We start from the raw sequence: 20605 nt of genomic DNA, 5'->3' as shown, positions 1-20605 counted from the left end.
TCCACCGGCCAGGGTACTCGTCACCGAGTGCAGAGGGACGGGCAAGCGCCCAGCTTCCAGAGGCCGCCTCTTCCCTTACCTCCGCCGGAACTTGCGGCGTTCCTGCTCTGGCGGCCGCTCCCGCAGCTTCAGCTCCTCCCGACACCATGCAGCCTAAACAGGGATCAACCCCTGGGATTCACGTGCCGCCGGGACCCACGAGTCATCGTCTAGCTGCCCGATCCTCTTCCGGTTTCGTCGCAAGATGTGTGCGTCATCCGCATTCCGGCGCCGCCGGACTGGCGTAAGGGGGAGGCGGGGCCTAGGACGCGGGGGGCGTGGTGGACTGGGAAAGGATGGCGACTGTAAGGTAGCGGAAGCTGGACTCTTGACTGCGGGCTTCCGCCTCGGTTGTTTCCTGGGTCTCCGGCCTTGGAACGAAAGAGCGGGTCGTCTTAGAGGAGAGGAGAAACTGGTTGGTTGGTTCGGAAGGTAAGATGGAGAACCCCGCTTTCCTGAGCTCTGGAGCCAAGGGAAGGAATAGGAAGTGACGCATCGGCCACAACAACCCGGCCGGGGAGGAAGCGGCGTCGACTGGTTAGCAGGTGGAAGAGAGGCTCGGAGAGCCAGGAATGGGAGACTGAAAGGAACGGTCTCTCCCAGCCTCCGTTCCACCCTATCGCCCCTACCCCCTCCTTTCATTGCCATTTTCCGGTCCTCTCGGTACACCTGTCTCCTTCAGTTTCTCGAGCTCCTGCCCCTTCCCATCCCTGCGGTCCTCCTGCTCTCCTTGCATCTCTGTCCTTCTACCCCCACTAGTCACTACCATCTTCATGTCTCCCTAAAGCCCCTGCCCCGTCCCTACCACTCCCTTGGTTCTGCACCCTCCTGCCTGCCCTTGATCTCCCGCAGTCCTTCTGTAGAGATGAATGAATGTTTCCTTCCCCAAGAACAAATTCTCCCTCTCTCATCTTCTAAATTCTTAGGGTCCCAACCTCCGGGCAGGGGCAAATGCCAAACTCCCAGAAACCAAACCCAATCCTTAATCCCAGTGCCTCATCCTCTTTTTCGAGCAAAATCGGCAAGCATTTAAGTGCTTGATTTATGCATTTTCTGATATCTGTGGGGTTGGTAAATGGAAAGTAGTAGAACATAGGCTGTAGTTGGCTTTTAAAGCCAGTTCATCACCTGGTCCCCCCCTCCCTCTCCTGGCTTCTTATCCCTTTCCTTCTACCATGGACTCCTGCCTGCTCCTTGAACAGGACACTCCATTTCCATCACTGAGGGTGGTGTTTTCAGTGGCTGAACCTCACCCCTGGAATGCTTTCCTTCCTCATCTTCACCTCCTGGCTTCTTTAGAGTCTCAGCTAAAGTTCTCTTTTCTTCAAGAAACTTTTCCCAATCTCCTTAACCTTTAGGCCTTTCCTCTGAGACTATCCCCAATTTTTGTGTTTTAGATCACTTACTTGTACATAGTTCTTTGTATGTAGTCTCCTGCATTATACCTTGAGCTCCCTGAGAACAGTGTCTCTTCAATCTTTTTTTTCCTTTACTTTGTGGCCCCAGCCTTAGCACATGGTAGGCACTTAATAAATCCTAGTTGATTTGACTTCACTTGAATTAGAGTGATAGCATAAATGTAAGGAAACCTAAGTTGATGCCCTAATAACTTAACTAGATATGTAACTGTGAGCCGACAGTCACCTCACCTGACCAAGCCACAGTTTCCCAGTTCATAAGATGGAGATAATAACCTACCTTGCCTACCTGAGGAAAATGCTATATATATAATTGTGAACTATTTGATAATTATTCCTACTACGAATATAGTCAATTCCCCTATATCTTAATATAGTATTCTAAGATCACAAATGTGGAACTTAGAAGAATCTCAGAGATTATTCTATCTCTACACTCACATTTACAAATAAAGAAACTGAAGCCCAGAGAAATTAAGATACTTGCCTATATTCATATAGAGTGGGAGACCCAAGATTTGAACCAATGTCCATTGACTACAAATAAATAAATGAAAAAGCATTTACTTATTAAGACCTTAACTGTGAAATAATAAATGTCACTTTTCCAGATAATAATGTGATTAAAATTATAATTAACAAGAGTTCATGGAAAGGAAAATTTAAAATTAATTGGAAACCAAATTATCTAATTCTTCAAAACTGGTCAGTCAAAGAAGAAATCATAGAAACAATTATGGACTTCATTAAAGAGAATGACAATGAGGAGACATCATATCAAAACCTATGAGATATAACCAAAGCAGTACTCAGGGGAAAATTTATATCTCTGAGTGCCTATACCAACAAAATAGAGAAGAGATCAATGAATTGGGCTTGCAAAACTTAAAAAATTAGAAAAAGAACAACTTAAAAATCCCCAGATTAAAAAAAAAAAAGACCTTACTGTGGATAAAGCACTAAAATAAGTATTTGATATATAGAAAATAGAAAAATAAGTCTTCCTGGCTCTCAATAGAGAGCTCCTATTTTGCTAGGTCTTCATCCACATCATGACCACTCACCATGAGTGTCTACTGGGCCCTGTCCTGGGCAGTGTTTTTGCTCTGTACCATTTCATTTGCTGAACTCATCAACTCTTATTGATTTATTTGCCATCTCTCTATGCTGATGATTCTCAAATCTGTTTATCCAGCTTTAAATTTCAGTTTTGCTCTCCTACTGGTTATCTTGAACTGGATGTCCTGTAGATAAAGTTAACATGTCAAAAACTAATCTCATGATTCCCCCAAGACCTCTTCTCTTAATTTCCCTGTTACTGTTAGTGGCACAACTCCTCACTCTCATGCCTCATATCAAGTGTCTCGCCAAAGCCTGCCCACATTCTACCTTTATAACATCTCTATTTTTACCCTTTTCTATCTTCTGACTCTTGTCATTCCCCTAATCCAGATCCTAATCTTATCTTCTATATCAATGGTGTCAAACTAGAATATAAAGAAATTCTTGCTGCCGCATATTGACTTAGAAAACCTCAAATTGGCATTGTCTTTATTATATTGTATTTTTGTTCATTTTGTTAAACATTTCCCAATTATTTTTTAAACTGTTACCTTCTATCTTAGTATTAATTCTAATTAATTGTAATGATGGAATTAATACTAAGGCAAAAGGGCTAGGCAATTGGGGTTAAATAACTTGTCCAGGGTCACACTACTAGAAAGTATCTTGAGGTCATATTTAAACCCAGGTCCTCCTGAATGCAGGTCTGGCTTTCTATCCACTGAGCCACCTAGCTGCCCCTCAATTACATTAAATCTGATTCTCTGAAGTTTTGTAGGCCTGTAGCCAGGCAGTAAGTTTAATGCCTCTGTTCTATGAGAAGCCTTTTCTGATCTTCCTTCCTACTAGTATTATTCCTTCTGTTGATTATCTTCAGTTCATCCTGTATATATCTTGTTTGTATATTTGTCTTTCTCATTAGACTGTGAATTACTTGAGAGCAGGGACTGATTTCTTTGCCTTTCTTTGTTTTTCCAGCATTTAATACATAAGTGCCTGGTACATAAATGTCTGATAAATGCTTGTTGACTTGTTGATTTATAGGAAAGGTTTCAGCTGCAAGTCCATTAGTCCTTAGAGTAGACTGATAAATGAAATGATAATGCATCATATTTAATATCATTTCAATGATAAATTCCCCATAATTTTCTGATGTTGAACTTTTTAAAAGTGCCAAAGACTTAGATGGCAAGAACTTTCTTTTTTGGGGGTCTTTAGGAGAACCATTTTCTAAGCAGCACCTCCACAAGGGCTGCTTCCTAGGATGATAGCTCAACAACAAGACTAAAAGCAGGACCATTGGGCCAAAGTATGCAGCCACTCCCTTAGAATAGCTTAGCTGCCCATGAGTATCAGGAGATAGAAGCAAATTCATTGGTCTGGAGGGCATCACTGTTCCCAGAGCTCAATGGTTCAGGCTCCTGAATTGTTTTCATCTGTTAGTAAAGAATGTCAATGGTATGACTTACTAGGCACCTGCTAAATTTCATTCATCAAAGGTGGCTTATGTCATTGTGTAGAGGCAGGAGAAAGTTCAGGGAATAGCTTATGGTCCAATTGGCATGTAGGGCAAATAAAGGGGAACAGCGTGAAATTAGGGTGAAAAGACCCATTAAAGCCAGATCTTGCAAACTATACTTTGTAAAAATGCACACAAAGGAGTTTGTATTTTATCCTCTAAGCCCTGTGGATCCACTAAAAGCTTTTTAGCAAAGGAGTGATATAAACAGATCTGCCTTATAAAAATGATTTTTGGGGGCAGCTGGGTAGCTCAGTGGATTGAGAGCCCGGCCTAAAGACGGGAGGTCCTAGGTTCAAAATCCGGCCTCAGACACTTCCCATCTGTGTGACCCTGGGCAAGTCACTTGACCCCCATTGCCTAGCCCTTACCACTCTTCCACCTATGAGTCAATACAGAGAAGTTAAGGGTTTAAAATAAATTTAAAAAAAAATGATTTTTGAAGTCTTATAGAGAACAGATTGTAGAGACTTAAGAATTTAAGCAGGGAAGCTTAGAGTAGACTAGATGAGAGATGATAAAGGCTGGAACTTGAGTGTTAGACATGAGAAGATACAAGTGTAAGAGATGCTGTGAAGTTTGAATCAACAAGACTTAGAATCTAATCATAGATGGGGACGAATCAAGGACAATTCCAAGATTATGAACCTGGGTTACTAGGAAGATGTTAGTTTCCTCAACAAAAAGAAGGAAAAGTTTGAAAAGAGGACAGACTTAAAAGGGGAAGAAAATGAACTTCATTTTGGTATTTAAAATGAACCTGAGGCTTCCAGGTAGAGGGATCCAGCAGGCAGTTAGTGATGGGAGATGCCTGTCACTAAACATACATAAATTTTGGAGGCACCTGTGTAAAGATGATAATTGAATATGAGGGATCTGATGAGATCCCCAAGGGAGAAGGCATAGAGAAGAAAGAGAAAATAACCAAGACTAAAACCTTAGGGGACAACTTCATTTAGGGAGAGATGTATGTTAGATCAGGAAAGAAGACTGAAGGAACGGGAGAGGGATGATCAGGATATTGCAAGGATGTTGATTGTGTCAGAAGCAAGGAGGATAAAGACTGAGAAAATGCCATTGGATTTAGCAGTTAAGAAATCTTTGGTTGTCTTTGAGGAAATTATTTCAAAACAATGATGAAGTAAGAAACCATATTGCTAAGGAACAAAGAAGTGAATAAATGATAAGAAAGTAGATAGCCTTGGATTTTCCGTTGTGCCTTAATCCCCACATCTGTGTATGACACTGAATTTATTCAACCAACTATTCAAATTTTGTAGAATCATAGAATTTTAGATCTAGAATGACCTTGAGAGGTAGCACAGTGTAACAGAAAGAGCCTTGAACTGGGAGATAGGAGAAATCTGAGTTCAAGTCCCATCTGATGCAATCAATTTTAGCCTGGACAAGTCTTTAATTCACTGACTCTGTCTTTGCTGTAGACCAAGGTAAATATCTCACCATTTCATTGTGAAGATTAAATGAGAAAAAGAAAATTATAAAGTTCTTTGCAAACTTTAAGCACTCTCTCTATCAGTTGATATCTTGCTTAGTTCAACTCTCATATTTTACAGATGAGGAAATAAGAGACTGAAAGAGATTAAAGGACTTCCCTTAAAATCACACAGGTAGTGACAGAAATAAGACCAGAGCCTAGATCTCTTAACTAACCAGTATCTATTGTGTGCTAACAGTATTAGATGCTGTATGAGATAGAAAGATACAGATCTTGCCCACAAGGCTTACAATATTTATAGGACATTGTCTTTAGTGGTATCCCATTATTTTTCCTCACTGTTATCTCTGGTTTCATTTCTTTGTATGCCATTCTGATTTATTTTGTAAGTGTATGCTGATCCTGTTCCCTATTTATTTCTTCTTTATGATCAACATCAGCCAAAATTTGACCTTAGAAGATAATGTATAACCTTTACTAGGATTTGAATGACTTTTGCTCTAGATCTAAGCCCTTTTTGTTTGTAAAATTTAATTTCATTCCAATTTTAACGTTTCTTCCATCATAAAATTCTGCTCTCTCAAAATATGTGACAGGGTTTGTCTATACCAAGTAGAGGAAGATTAAAGAAGATATGTCTTTTTATCTCAGCTTCTATTAAGAAATTTTATATCTTCTTTTGTTTTGATTATTTTGTGTAATTTTAGCTGTAATAAAACATTTCAGTTGACCTTACTTTATTAAAGTCCAGGAGGGAATGCCAGTTATGAAAGCCTGGTTCAAACTGCTTAAGAAAAAAAACTAAAAGAATTAAAGGCATGCTTTGAATAGTAGTTTTTATTAACAAAAAAAAATTTAGTTATCCTGATATTTCTTTGCAAATGATCCTTTCTTCTGAACTTAGTTTCAATTCATGTTCCTTGCCTTTTCCTTTAAAGGTTCAAATATAGGAGCTATACTTATTTGTTTCTAACATTCTAGCAATGTTGGCTCGTGTGGAGATGTGGACTTATTCTTACATGATTTTATGGCCCATAGAAACTGACTACTGCTCAAGTTGCTGATCCAGTATAAGCACTGATGGTTGTCTCTCCTGTTAACAGAAATTTAAGCCTTTTGGAGCCAGTAGTCATTGGCTTGAAATTTATATTTGTATATGATTAATAATAAATTTGAGTATAGAAAAGTAAATCTGTGATATTTACTTTAATGACAAGCTGAGAGAGTGGCATTTGTTTAATTATAGCATACCAAAAATAAGGAATTTCAAATCAAAGGTTAAATAAATCACATTGTCGTTATTTGTCTAGTATTGTATATGATCTGGCAGTAGTCAAGCATATCTATGTAATGCATTCAGTATTTGGTGCCTTGTTAAAGTTGCCTATATTCTGTATACTTCCTCCAATATTTGTGTTTATGTGGTGCCATGTGCTTAGTAAATATTTGTTGAATAAACACACCTTAAATGTTGAAATGTTATTTTTCTGTATATTTGCAGGTTTTTAGAATCCACAGATCCCAAGAATAGTACTAAAATTGAACCAAGTAGAAAAACCATGGAGAAACATATTAAGTATTGATACTAAAATTAAAATCATGGCCTCATCAGCAAATCTGGATATGGGAGCCCAACTGATTGCTGAAGAATGCAGTAACAGCTACAGCCTTTCTGACATGACAGACATTAAAACAGAGCACCCAATGGACTCAAATCCTGAAGAAAACCCAGCCCAGAGTGTTGCTATGGGGATGAAGTTCATTTTGCCTAATAGATTTGATATGAATGTGTGCTCTAGATTTGTAAAGTCCTTAAATGAAGAGGATAGTAAAAATATTCAAGATCAAGTTAACTCCGACCTCGAGGTGGCATCTGTTCTATTTAAAGGTTGAAATTTATGGTATAAGTTATTGCATTCGTTTTGTCTTTTCCATTTCCATTGTGAAATTTGTTTTACATATATAAGCATATATATGTATATCTATTCATTCGTGTACATTTAAATATATTTGTATGTGTATATATGACTTCATATACACATATAAACACATATGTGTGTGTTTATGTGTTATTAATGAAAAGAGAGTCTTAGGTCATTTTTTAACATTGCTTTCTTTTCTAGAACTATTCTAAAACCAGTATTAAATTCTTTAGGTTACATATAAGATAAAATCTATTTTATTTTTAATGCTACTTGTCAAGCCCTTATATAGTCTTTCCAAATCTACTTTTTAGTTACTTCCCTAGTGTTTCCACTAAATAAATGCCTAACCCAGAATAGTTATTAAAATTAAAACTTAGTACCATTTGCTATGAAACATCATAATATACTCTAGTCTGCAAATATCTGACTTGTATTAACTTAAGAATGCTATGTTAACCTGTTTGAATAATATAAATTTACTTTTCTAGTGATCTTTTGATGCTACTTAGAAATAAGAAAATTATGAAACTAGTCTTGCTAGTCATGAGCAAGATCATTTAGAGCCTCTATGAAAATATATATATGTGTTGGGATGACTAGGTGGCCCAGTGGATATAGCTCCAGGCTTCAAGTTAGGAGAACCTGGGTTCAAATGTGACCTCAGACACTTGCTAGTTGTGTAACCCTAAACAAGTCACTTAGCCCCATTTGCTTAGCCCTTGCTGCTCTTCTTTCTTAGAGTTGTTACTAGGACAGAAAGTAAGAGTTTAAGCAGGGGGGAAGGGGAGGCGTGGCTTATATACGTATATATATTCTGACTCAGTTGTTTTCTATTAAAAGGTTTTATGCAACCAAATAGATATGTAAGTGCTTATGATTTAAGTACTTCATAATTTCTCAAGAAAGATGTTGCTGCTCAAATAGCATATACATCATAGAATATTATTTTACTTCATCCATGTTATGGAATATTGTTTTATGTATTGCTAAGCAATGGGCAGTTACTCTAAAATAGTGGATAATAAAATTCAGGGTATATTGAAATCATCTTTATGGATCTGACAGATTTTTCATTCTTTTTAAAAAGACAACAACAAAATAATTGCTGAAGTTAAAACAGAATTTTGACATGCCTTCTAACTTGATGTTAAGAGATGTTTGGAAATAACTCACAGACAGCTAGAGTAGTATATAGAAGGCCGGCCTCAGAGTCACCAAGAACTGGGTTCAGGTACCACCTCTGACATATTATTCCCATGGCACTGAGGAAGTCACTCAACTTCTCAGTGTTCCAGGTAACTATCTAAGACTTAAGGCTTATTAATAGGTGTTTCTAATGCATTTATTTGTTCATTCTTTTTGAATGATGTCTTCTTTCCTCACCATCCCCCAACCTCCAAAAGGTGCAATTAAAGAAAAAGTTACTGATAGGAAAAAGAAGGTTTTAAGCACACACATAGGTTTTTATATTTATTTATGTATGTATATCTATATATAATAAATAAGCATATGTGGTATATTTACTCTTATCACTAGTAAAGTAATTTCATAAATTTTACTTTGAAGTAATATCAGAATACCTTTATATACACTATTACATTTAAGATTTTATTTGGTCATTTAATTTAAAATAGTTATGAACTGTCTTTGTGACCAAGGATATTTCTTATTTTCTCTTCTTTCATTAGGGAAAAACTGACATCAGAACAATAATTATTTTTTAAACCTTCAGGGTTTAGTATTGCTTGAGATTCAGACTAGGCCATTTAAGAATACATCAGCTTTTTAAAGTCAGTCATTATTTAAAAAAATAAATAAATAAAGTCAGTCATTATATATATAAATATTACTTATGCACATATATTACTATATATTTAAACCCTGATGTGTGTTCACACACACCTGCATAAATGTATATAAGCGATCCTTTTTGGGATTTAGGATGGTTTTGGACCTGTCTTTTCAATAGATCACTGATTTATAGACTTAGAAAGTTGCTTGGAGGGACAGCTAGATAATACAGTAGATAGAGCACTAGACCTGGGTTCAAATCTGTTCCTAGGCCCTTTCTAGCTATGTGACCCTGGGCAAGTCACTTAAACTTCCATACTAAGACAGAAGGTAAGGGCCTTTTTAGGAAAAGAAAAAGAAAGAAAGTTACTTGGGGCCCTGAGACCTTAAAACAATTTGTCCTTGGTCACATAGTGAGTATGTGTCAGAGACGGAGCTTAAGCCCAGCTCTTTGGCTTCAGGAAGATTATCCATTTTGCCTTTCACCGTTCTCTTACCTAATAGCTACCATTTATGGCCAACTGGAAAAAAAAAAATGACTGCATTCATGAAATAACAGAAATGACTAAACTGCTTTGAAATTCAGTAGTTCTATTCCTATGAAGTTTTTATTGATGGAGGGATTTTAGTGATGGAATGAAGAACTAAACATTTTCATAATAAGCAATCAGTATATGAAACAGTAGTAGACTCAGATTTTTTTTTTTCCATCCATTTACGTACTCGGGCTACTAGTATTAGTTGAATGTCCATTGTAAGCTCACTGCTGTTGAAAAAAATTTTTGTCATCTTTTAACCTGTTTGATTTAGCTGAATGCAATATTCATACGTCCCCTTCTCCTGGGATTCAAGTAAGGCATGTCTACACTCCTTCAACAACTAAACATTTTTCACCCATAAAACAGTCAACTACTTTAACAAACAAACATAGAGGAAATGAGGTATCGACAACACCTCTGCTTGTGAATTGTAAGTATTTCTCAATGATGTACTCATTAGTCATTTTTAAATTTAATTTTAAATTAGTATTAAATACTCTAATGTACTCTGTTAACACTTAAGATTTGTTTGGTCATTTCACTTAAAATAGCCACAATCATTCTTTGTGACCAAGGATATTCTTTATTTTCTCTTCTTTGGTTAGGGAAAATTGACATCTGAACATTAATCACCTTTTAAACCTTCAGTGTTTAATATTGACTGGGATTCATACTAAGTAATTTTAAGAACACATTGGCTTTTTTAAATCAGTCAGCAAATATTTTTTAATCATCTGCTATGTACCAGTCACTGTGCTAAACTCTGGGGATATAAAGACAAAATGGAGCAGCTAGGTGACTTAGCGAATTGAGAACCAAACCTAGAGACAGGAGGTCCTGGGTTCAAATTTGGTCTCAGACACTTCCTAGCTGTGTGACCCTGAACAAGTCACTGTAACCCCCACTGCCTGGGCCTTACTCCTATATATATATAATATATAATATTGGTTCCAAGGCAGAAGGTAAAAGAAGAAAGAAAAAGAGAGAGAAAATAACAAAGAAAAGAAAGCCCTCAAGAGGCTCACAATCTAATGATGGAGGCAACATGCAAACAACTCTGTACAATCAAGCTCTAGATAGGATAAATTGGAGATAATCAATAGAAAGAAGGTACTAGCATTAAAAGGGATCTGGAGGGGACAGCTGGGTAGCTCAATGGATTGAGAGCCAGGCCTAGAGATGGGAGGTCCTAGGTTCAAATCTGGCCTCAGATACTTCCCAGCTGTGTGACCCTGGGCAAGTCACTTGACCCCCATTGCCTGCCCTTACCACTTTCCTGCCTTGGAGCCAATACACAGTATTGACTCCAAGATGGAAGGTAAGAGTTTAAAAAAAAAAAAAAGGAATCTGGAAAGACTTCCTTTAGAAGGTGAAATTTTATCTGGGACTTAAAGGAGGGAGAGAATTCCAGGCATGGAAGCAGCCAGTGAAAATGCTTTTTAGCATAGTTGGGAGCTGGGGTGGTGTCTCCTTCAAGGACTTACAAAGAGATCCGTAATTGCATTGCAATAGTGGGGGGAAGGGGAGGAAGTAAAGATGGAGAAGGGTGCTAAGAAGACTGGACAGGTCAAGAGGGCTAAGTTTTTAAGAGCTTTAAATGTCAAATAGAGGGTTTAATATTTGATCTTGGAGGTGATTGGGACTGGAATTTATTGAGTATGGTCAAGTTATTGAGCATAGTCAAGACTGTTATTTAAGACGATCACTTTGGCAGCTATGTAGAGAATGGACTGTACTAGGGAGAAACGTGTGCCAGGAAGACCAATTCCCAAATGTGTAATAGTCCACAGGTGAGGCCTGACTCAGACCCTGAACTAAGGTGATGACAGTGTCCTGAGAGAAGGGGGTGTATATTAAAGATGATACAAAGGTAAAATCAACAGGACTTAACAAGGGTTTGGATATGGGAGGTGAAAGATGGTGAGGAGCTGAAAATGGCACCTAGCTCATGAACCTGGATGACTAGATAGTGGTGCCATGGACAATAATAGAGGAATTTGGAAGCAGGAGAGTCTGGGGGAAGATAATGAGTTCAGTTTGGAAAAGCTTTAAGATGTCTACAGGACATTCAGTTGAAGATGTCCATCAGGACAGAAGATGTGAGGCTAGAAACAAGGGGAGAAGTTCAGGCTGGATAAGTAGACCAGAATAATCAGGATATAGGTGATAATTGAATGCTTGGGACCTGATGAGTTCACCAAGTGAAATAGTATAGAGAGAAAAGAAAAGAAGGCCTGGGACAGACCCCTTTGGAATGCCCATGGTTAATGGGCAGTGTCTGATGAAAATACAGCAAAGGAGTCCGAAAAAGGAGACATAGGAGGAGAACCAGGAGAGATTAGTGTCATGAAAACCTAGAGAACAGAGACAGTCAGATATGAAGCATTTAGAATACCAAGCAATGCATTTCCCAACATAAACCAGGTAGAAAAAGTTGACTTGTTACCATTCCGATATTCTTACTATAATTTTGATCAGAAAATTAAACAAACCAGTTTCAAATGGCAAATCTTCTAAATTTACCCCATCAAGAAATAAATGCAATATAAGATCACTTCAGGGGAAATAAAATGACGAAACTTTGAATTAAAGAAATATGAAAGGAAGCCTAATGGATTCCATATGATAGCCAGAAAGTAGCCACTTTGTATTGTTGTTATAGAGGAAGACCTTTAAATTGTGTCCCAAGCCACCTTTGGATGTGCACTTCAATAATGGCACTTAGCTAATGTCAAAGTAATCTTACATTACAGGCTAAAGACTATCTCTGTAGTATAAGCAGTGTACTAAATGGTTTTAATAGACTGGGAAAATGAAGGAAAGTTGCACAAAATAAGCAAATTAGAACTGAAGAAAAATATATTTGTCATGTCCCTGTGACACATGTCATACTGTTGTTTCAGCCTTATCTGTTCACCAGTTGGCTGCTCAGGGAGAAATGCTTTATTTGGCCACTCGTATTGAACAAGGTGAGATAACTAAGTAGTCTGTTTAACCATGTTTTTCACTTAAAAGGAATACTTAATATCTAAAACTTCATATACTAGAGAGGTTCCTTCAGATAGGATTGGCTTTAAATGGAAATTCCATTGATCATATTGAAAACTCTAGATCTCAATCCATGACATGGATTTAGAGAAAAGGCATTATGGACTTTAACTTTACTATTACATTCTATGTTGCTAGGCCACGAAAATGAAGGTGAAAATCAGTAGAGTTCTGCACAGCTAACAGATTAGGGGGTAAGCAGATTGGAAGGTGGGGTGGTGATGGGGGGTGTTGCTTCAAGATGGATTTCCATCATACTGTATTCTAAATTATTTTTATCTAAATTATTTACTATTCAATTGTATTATGCTAACTTAATAAATCACAAGGATGGGAGAAATTCAAAAGAAGACATTTAACATGCAAGATAAAACTAAATGATTCCCCTCCTAAGATAGTCTCTCATTTTGTTTATAGTATTTTGCCATTTGTATCTAGTATTTAATGATTTCTCTTAAGTATGGCACATAAACAAAACCAGGTGTACATTGAACATTTTTCAGAATTCAAATAGTTTTCAAGATGATTTCATGGATCAAATTTGAGCTCAAAATAGAAACCCTCACATTCACATACAATACCCTTTTAGAATAGCAGGATTTTGGTTAAAAATAGTGTCATATAACTTCATTGGTACAGATTACAACCCATCCATACTTTCTTATCCTCTGTGATTATTTATTGTCCATGTCCTCCCAAAAAAATAATAACTGGCATTTATATAGTACCTTAAAGGTTCACTAAGTGCTTTATCTCTATTATTACATTTAGTAAAACCTCCACAGAGTACTTATGAAATACAGACCTTTCTCCAGCTCTTACCACTATATAAGTAACCATGACCACACTCAAGACCATCTGTCTGGTTACTTCTTGATCTTTATTATATGACCAGTTCACTGCCTTTCCTTATCATATATATTTCCTGCATAATAGCATTTATGTCAGTTCTTGATTCAACCCATGAAACAAAGAGTAAGAAATATAGTATAATGTTGTTAGTCACTGAAATTTTTTTCTTTTAAATAGAAAATATAATCAACCACACAGATGAAGAAGGATTTACTCCTCTAATGTGGGCCGCTGCTCATGGGCAAATAGCAGTGGTAGAGTTTCTGCTTCAGAATGTAAGGAAATTTTTTGCAAATTTTATTTTGCATTAGTATCTTTCAGAGCAGATTCAATCATCAGTAATTATTAAATGTTCACTATATATCCCAAACTGTGCTAAGTCCATGGGGTATTAAAAAAATGTATGGCATCATCCCTGACTTCAAGGAGCTTAAAAGTTAGTCAAGATGACCAAACTAATACATATGAAAATATAGAATCATAGTATCCCAGTGACAGTCACCTTTATGAACAGTAGTCCCCTCTACAACATCACTGACAAATGGTCATCCTGTCTCTCCTTGAGGATTTCCAGTGCTAGAAAACTCATCAGCTCTTAAAGCAACCTATTCTACCTTTGCATTAGTTTTAGGGGAGTTTTCTTGACTCCATCTTACAATAAAAAATATAGTAGAGTTGAAAGAAAGGAGAACTCTATGTGAGCTGAAAAAGGCTCCTTGGTAAAGGTGGGATGAGCAGAATCTTGAAGGATTAAGTTAAGATTTAGACAGGCAGATAGAAAGAGAAAAGAGTGTTCCAGAAAGAGAAAAAATAGAAGTTCATAAGATTCTCTTATGAGTGCAAAAAACACATGACCATAATTAATTTCATTAAAGTAAACTAAAGAAGATATCTGCATATGTTGTTTATCATCCTTTTTATTGTTATGGATAATAGTGATGGTGACAATAATAATGATCAGGATTTGAACTTCTGATGGAACTAAAAAAGGCATTTTTCTCTATCAATTTTTTTCCAGGGTGCAGACCCACAGATTTTGGGGAAAGGACGGGAAAGTGCCCTGTCTTTGGCCTGTAGTAAAGGATACACAGATATTGTCAAGATGTTGCTGGATTGTGGAGTTGATGTTAATGAATATGATTGGGTAAGTTTAGTATAGGTTGTTGCCTCTATCTTTCAAGTTGTAGGCATTTTATGTAACTTGTATTTCACTCTCTTGCTTATAAATCTTAAGGAATTATGTAAGTGATATTTTTAATGATGATAACAATAATTGGAATATGACTTTGCAAGATATAGACTAGTCTGATTTGAATACCACTGCCTTTATCAAACAGATTCATTTGTTTTTGCAGATTAATTTTATTTAAACTTTGAAGACAGTTACAATTTAAATTATTTTAATTGCTCTTAGGTGATGTTTAGCAACTCTTCTCAAATAAACAACTTTTGAAAAATATTTCTAGAGTAACATCAAATAGGTCTAGACTAACTTTTCTTTCCCTTCCTTTTTTCAGAATGGAGGAACACCTTTACTTTATGCTGTGCATGGAAATCATGTGAAATGTGTAAAAATTTTACTAGGTAATTAAGCCAGATAAAAATCAGAACTGTTGAGAAATTTCCATTTATGGCATTAACTTTATTTTTTTCCTTTTTTTAACAAATTATTATTTAGAAAATGGAGCAGACCCAACTATTGAAACAGATTCTGGATATAATTCTATGGATTTATCTGTAGCATTGGGCTATAGGGGCGGTAAGTATTTCAGAATTCTGTCCTAATTTTTCCATAAAAATCTTATCCCACCAATTTTCATCTTGCCCAAATCCCAGAAGATTCTGCCTTTTGTCATAAAATACCCAACTTCTGGCATAAACTCTGACTTGAATAAATATGATTTACTGTTCATATATTTTTACATAAATATTGAAAAAATATTACTGCACAGAAAATGCATATCTCTGTACAATCTAGAAATCCCTCTCATTTTGTTACTTTTTTCCAGCTTAGGTTTCTTGGTAGTTTAGAGTTTATAAGTGCTTGCTTTTTTATTAGGTGCTTTTAGCATTTCATTCCCCAATTGTAGTTACAAAATATTTTATCATTTTATTTTCATCATTCCTTATAACATTTTTGTGAGTCAGAATGGGTAAGTTGGTTTGCAAAGGAAATATATTATTGGTCTGATGTAGGTTGTACTTTTCTTGAAAATCTAATCTGTATGAAACCTAACTGTCACCTATAATGTGGAGAGAGAAGAAGGAGGTGAAAAGAAAAAATTAAAAAATAAAGCCCTCATATACTGGGGAAAAAAAAACAACCTTTAAAATGAGTTCTTATTTTAGGGATGTGGCCTCCAGATCAATATTGTGGTAACAAATCCCAAAAAATCCTCTAGACTTGGTATAAGTCACATAGTCATTTATCAAATTCAGGTTTCAGATGTCTAGTTTCCTTGTTTTACAAGTAGTATACTTCAGACAATGCCATGCTGCTTGGAAACCAGTGTTTTCTGGGATGAGATCATGTTTCTTAAATGTGATATGACTTGTTTACAATTACAGTGATCTTGATTGCTTCTTTATTTCAGTTCAACAGGTTATTGAGGCACATTTGTTGAGGCTTCTACAAAATATCAAGGAGTAGACTTGCAGAGTCATCAGGAAATGTTCTGTAAAAACCATTTGCTTTTTTTTTTTTAAGTCTCAATAAGTGACAAAGATTTGTTTACTTTTTAAAACTTTACCTCAGTCACAATATTTACTCATTTTTTGTAAATTTTAATAAATTTCCCTCAAAGTAATTCACTGGTTTGTAGTAGACTTGGTGTGGATGTTTTCTTTGTAAATGAATTTTACTGTGTATTTAAAAAGGTAAATTAATGTTCCGTTGCATGTAAACCTTTCTAGTCAACATAGCTAAATAATCATCCCTTCTCTCCTGTGTTTACCTATTGACTTTATATGGAATTTAGGTGAATTCCCATAGAAAACAAATTTCATTGTTATAGTTTTTAAAAAGTGCACAAAGTGTGATTGTTTACAGAGTGCTATTCACTTATAAATACAATAGTTCTGTCTTTGCATTGCTGTACTTAAAAATTCAAGCTATATTTTGAATTTCTTTTAGGGTTTCAGCTTAAAGTGTTCTATTAGCAATTTTAAATATTTATAAATATTCTTGTTTTAGATGAACCTGAATGTAAAGGTAAATTTAATATATACTCTCTAATATTCAAATGAATCTTTGATCTTATCAATCTGGATGTTTATTCCAGTAATTGCAAATTGCAGTCTCTTCATGTCTGTGCTCCCTTTGCAACTCTTGTTTGTGTCCTTCCCTAAATTCATTTAAGAGCATTGTGCTGAAATCTCTCCTCATTTTGTCCTGACATCAGGAGACTATCTATGGAGCACTCAGTCTCTACCTGTCATCCTTTGCTTTGTGACTAGCTTGTCTTCTCTTCCTATCAGATGTTTCTCCACTAACAGCTTTCTTTCCTGTTCATCATAGTTCCTCTCTGGTTATGTGTGGTAGCCTACTCACTCACACTGAATGCCTCTCCTTTGTTCTTTTTGTCATATCATTTACTTTTGCAGAGATTTGCAGAGACATGTGTTCCATTCCTCATAGCCTTAAAATAACATTATTAGCATATTGATCTTAAAATCATGAGCCTTTGTTTTGGAGAAAATTTGGGGACATTAAAGGAGCTCTCTAATTCCCTGAAGCTAATGCCTCCTGCTCTCTTCCTTTCCTCATGTTTAATTATGGGCCTGGCTCTTCCTTGTTTTCTCTGTCCCTTACATAAAAATTCTATACAATGCACAGATTATGGCATGAAGTTGGATGGCCAATAGACGTTCTCTCTCCACTTGGTCTTTTTGATGTGGATGGTAAGGGCCAACTCCTAAATGGTTAAGAAAATCTCCCAGGAGGCTCCACTGTGTTCCAGAACTTGATGTAACCAGCATAATGTCATCAAGGAACAGGAGCATCCAGAACACCTCACTCTCCACAGGGAACCTTGGCATACTAGACTCTGAACTGGTTCTTCCTCATTATAGTCATCATTTGGCCAGTGTTGGGCTCTTTGTTTTATGTCTCGCCCAATATTTGTGATCTTTGAATTACAGTTATCTCATTATGCTTTTCAGAGAAACTTGAACAGTTTTGATGTATAGATCAAAGGAACCTTGTTGGAAGAAATTTTAAAGTGGAATGTTGTTCTACGAAATGAAATACTTTTTTTTCATAAACAGTAGTAAGTGCAGTGGGGTTTTGTATCCTCTACATCTTTCAGTCAGTTATTAAATGGTAAAGGTGTGGTCCACAGTAGATGTGTCTTAGGAAAGCATGCCTGTTTTGCATAAATAATACAGCACATCCTTGATGTGTGTATAAATGAGTATCATATAGATTTTATATAACAGAGAAAGTAGGCAGTATGGAAAGTTTGGGATTTAGAGCCGGGAAGATCTGAGTTCAGGTCGTGCCTGGGCAAGTCCCCTTCTCTCAGCTTCAGTTTCCTCATCTATAAAGTTGAGAATGATCACAACACTTACCTCACAGGGTTGTTGTAGGGTTCAAATAAGAGAACATATAAAGTGGTTTGCAAAACTTAAAATAATCTGTAACTGTTACCTATTAGTGAGTGTTGGTGTGCTCCAACTTGCTCTTTTTCTGTATTAGGAAGATGTAAGATTGTTTTAACACACTTTTGATATGTTGTCTTCATTCATTACCTTGTGTATGAATCCCTTAGAATTGTATCCTCTTTCCTCTGTGTCCTTTTGGTCCAATCTAGTTACTTTTCCCATCTTTGATGTCTTCAGTTCCATCTCTGAAATAAGCACATTTGTGACTGCAGAGTCAGGGACCAAGTGTAGTGGTTCCCCTTCTCAGTGGTAAAAACAGTTCCCCCCCCCCCAAAAAAAAAATCCTCTTTTTTCTTCCGTTTATTGTACATCCATTTTTGTCCTTAAATATCCCTTGGGATTTTTTGCTTAGTTTTGATCTTTTCCAGAGTAGTTGGGTTTTGTCAGGGGTTTTTTTTAAGTGCACAGATTGTGATTGTTTACAGAATGCCCTTCAATTATAACTTTAATCTTTACATTGGTTTCACCCTCTATTTCTCCCTGCTTTTTGAGGTGATACTGTTCCATTGATACTGTGTCATTGTTCTTTATAAGAGTTTTTAAATGACTTTATATTCTAACCTGGTTTTGCCTATTATCATCATATCTTGTCAGTTGGCAAGGAGATGTCTGCAGAATAAGGTGCTTTGTTAGGATTTTTTGGTCTCTCTTATGGAATTTGATTTTTATCAATTAAACTATAAAATTGTTATGATATGTGTCGATGTCATTTCTGATTTCTGTTACTCATTTTTCACCATCAGTTACTTGTTTAAGTGATTTGGGATAAAGTTGTTTCATTATTAACCCCAGGTTTTTACTAATTTGTTCTTTGCTCTAACATGTCACTTGTTTAACTGCATACAGGTTGTCCATTGCCTCCCCATCAATAGCAAGTTTAAAACAAAAAATATGTAACATATTTATAATATAAATTTTTAAACATTTTTTGGTCATGTTATTCAGTGTTCACCATGCCCAATTGCCTTTTTGAAGTTTTTTGACAATTGCCGATTGTCTTTTTGAAAAAAATATTCACAATGCATAACTGAAGCTTCTGTGTAGTCTGCAAGTGTTTGGCCTCTTTCATAGCTTTCCTCCCTACCTTTGTTTCCCAATATATTTAACACCATTCTCAACAATTCCTAAAATATATCATGTAGCCTGGGCTAATTTTTCATTAAAAGACAGGGAATCTGGGACTTGATTGGACCAGGAGCCTAAGATTTGAACCATTGGCCTAGCTTCCCATTTGAGATTAGGGCATAAATTGGCCAGCCCACAAAGAACCACTGCCCTTATTTCCCTGCCATTAGAGTCAACCCACTCTTTTGACCAGGTATATTCATACGGAAAAGAAATAGGCTAACATCATGTCCTTGTTGAATATCTGCACCATGTTGGCTAAGTAAACCTTTTGTGAACTGTCATTGGCTTTATGAACATCTTATTTCATCCAAGCCCAAAACTGAAGCACCAGTCTTGCCATTTAGGCCTGGCCCACAATACAAATTTTAAAAGTTTTGTTTTACTTTGGAGATGGTCTCATGAAATTTCTTTACTCTCTGCAATCAATGTTAGTATGTAAGCTATAGTTATTTTCATGAGACTCTTTTTGCAAATATTCATCTTTCACATGGTAGTTCTAGACAACCAAGTGGCCAGTGAAGTAATGTTTCTTATCCTTGAGTAAGTCATTCTTCCATTTAGTTGCAAATTTCTTCCTTTCTTTTGGTTTCTTTTATAACAAAAACGTCAACATGGATATAATTCAACTCCTTAATCAATAAGCCCACTGCATTAAGTCACTGGTCAAGGAACTTGTGTTTAGAGCACCAGCAATTAATGTGTATAAACTGTCTAAAAAAATGTCTACATCTTTTGCCACCATCATTAGTTTCTTAATTTTCCACAGTCAAAGGATTTGTCCCCAAATTTTGGCCAGCCTGAGATTCTTCTCACATATCTAGGCTTGGCTAAAAAAGGCAGTCCCAGTGTGTGTAATGGAAACATCCAGAATTCATGCTTAACTGGAGTAGGAATTTGTAGAGCAATGTTTAATTCATAAATCAGTAAGGCTTGTTAACATAGGTAGCTGGCAACATTCTCCAACAATTGTGGGGATGATCCTGTGGCAAAATTCTCACTAGGGAAAAAAACAGCATAGGTTGGGTCTGTTCTTTAAGAGTAGCAGAATACCACACAATTCTCTCAAAGAAACAGGGCAAATCTGATCAGTCAGCTAGTGAAGAGAGCAACAAACTTTCCATTTTTGACTTGACAGCTGGGTCTGTGACTTACATCATTAACCTGTG

The 20605-nt window shown here is 36.4% G+C and overlaps 1 protein-coding gene across 1 annotated transcript; it reads left to right on the top strand.

Annotated features, from left to right (window-relative positions):
- Window positions 1-344: 344 nt before the first annotated feature.
- On the top strand, window positions 345-16405 carry ANKRA2 (ankyrin repeat family A member 2). The gene is made up of 9 exons (XM_044663042.1): window positions 345-471; window positions 6996-7382; window positions 10021-10179; window positions 12653-12718; window positions 13827-13924; window positions 14668-14793; window positions 15167-15233; window positions 15328-15408; window positions 16244-16405. Exons 2-9 carry the CDS (start codon window positions 7094-7096, stop codon window positions 16297-16299), a joined length of 942 nt encoding a protein of 313 aa, XP_044518977.1. The 5' UTR covers window positions 345-471; window positions 6996-7093; the 3' UTR covers window positions 16300-16405.
- The last annotated feature ends 4200 nt before the right edge of the window (window positions 16406-20605 follow it).

This window comes from Gracilinanus agilis, chromosome 1 (assembly GCF_016433145.1).
Source record: "Gracilinanus agilis isolate LMUSP501 chromosome 1, AgileGrace, whole genome shotgun sequence".
NCBI classification, from domain to species: domain Eukaryota; kingdom Metazoa; phylum Chordata; class Mammalia; order Didelphimorphia; family Didelphidae; genus Gracilinanus; species Gracilinanus agilis.
This window is presented reverse-complemented; position numbering and strand designations above follow the sequence as displayed.

Bases quoted from the DNA above. Each gene is read 5' to 3' on its own strand.
- ANKRA2 (XM_044663042.1), top strand. From the start codon at position 7,094: ATGGCCTCATCAGCAAATCTGGATATGGGAGCCCAACTGATTGCTGAA. The intron at 7,383-10,020 runs GTTGAAATTTAT...TGTTTGATTTAG, and splicing joins GGCATCTGTTCTATTTAAAG to CTGAATGCAATATTCATACG. The intron at 14,794-15,166 runs GTAAGTTTAGTA...TCCTTTTTTCAG, and splicing joins ATGTTAATGAATATGATTGG to AATGGAGGAACACCTTTACT.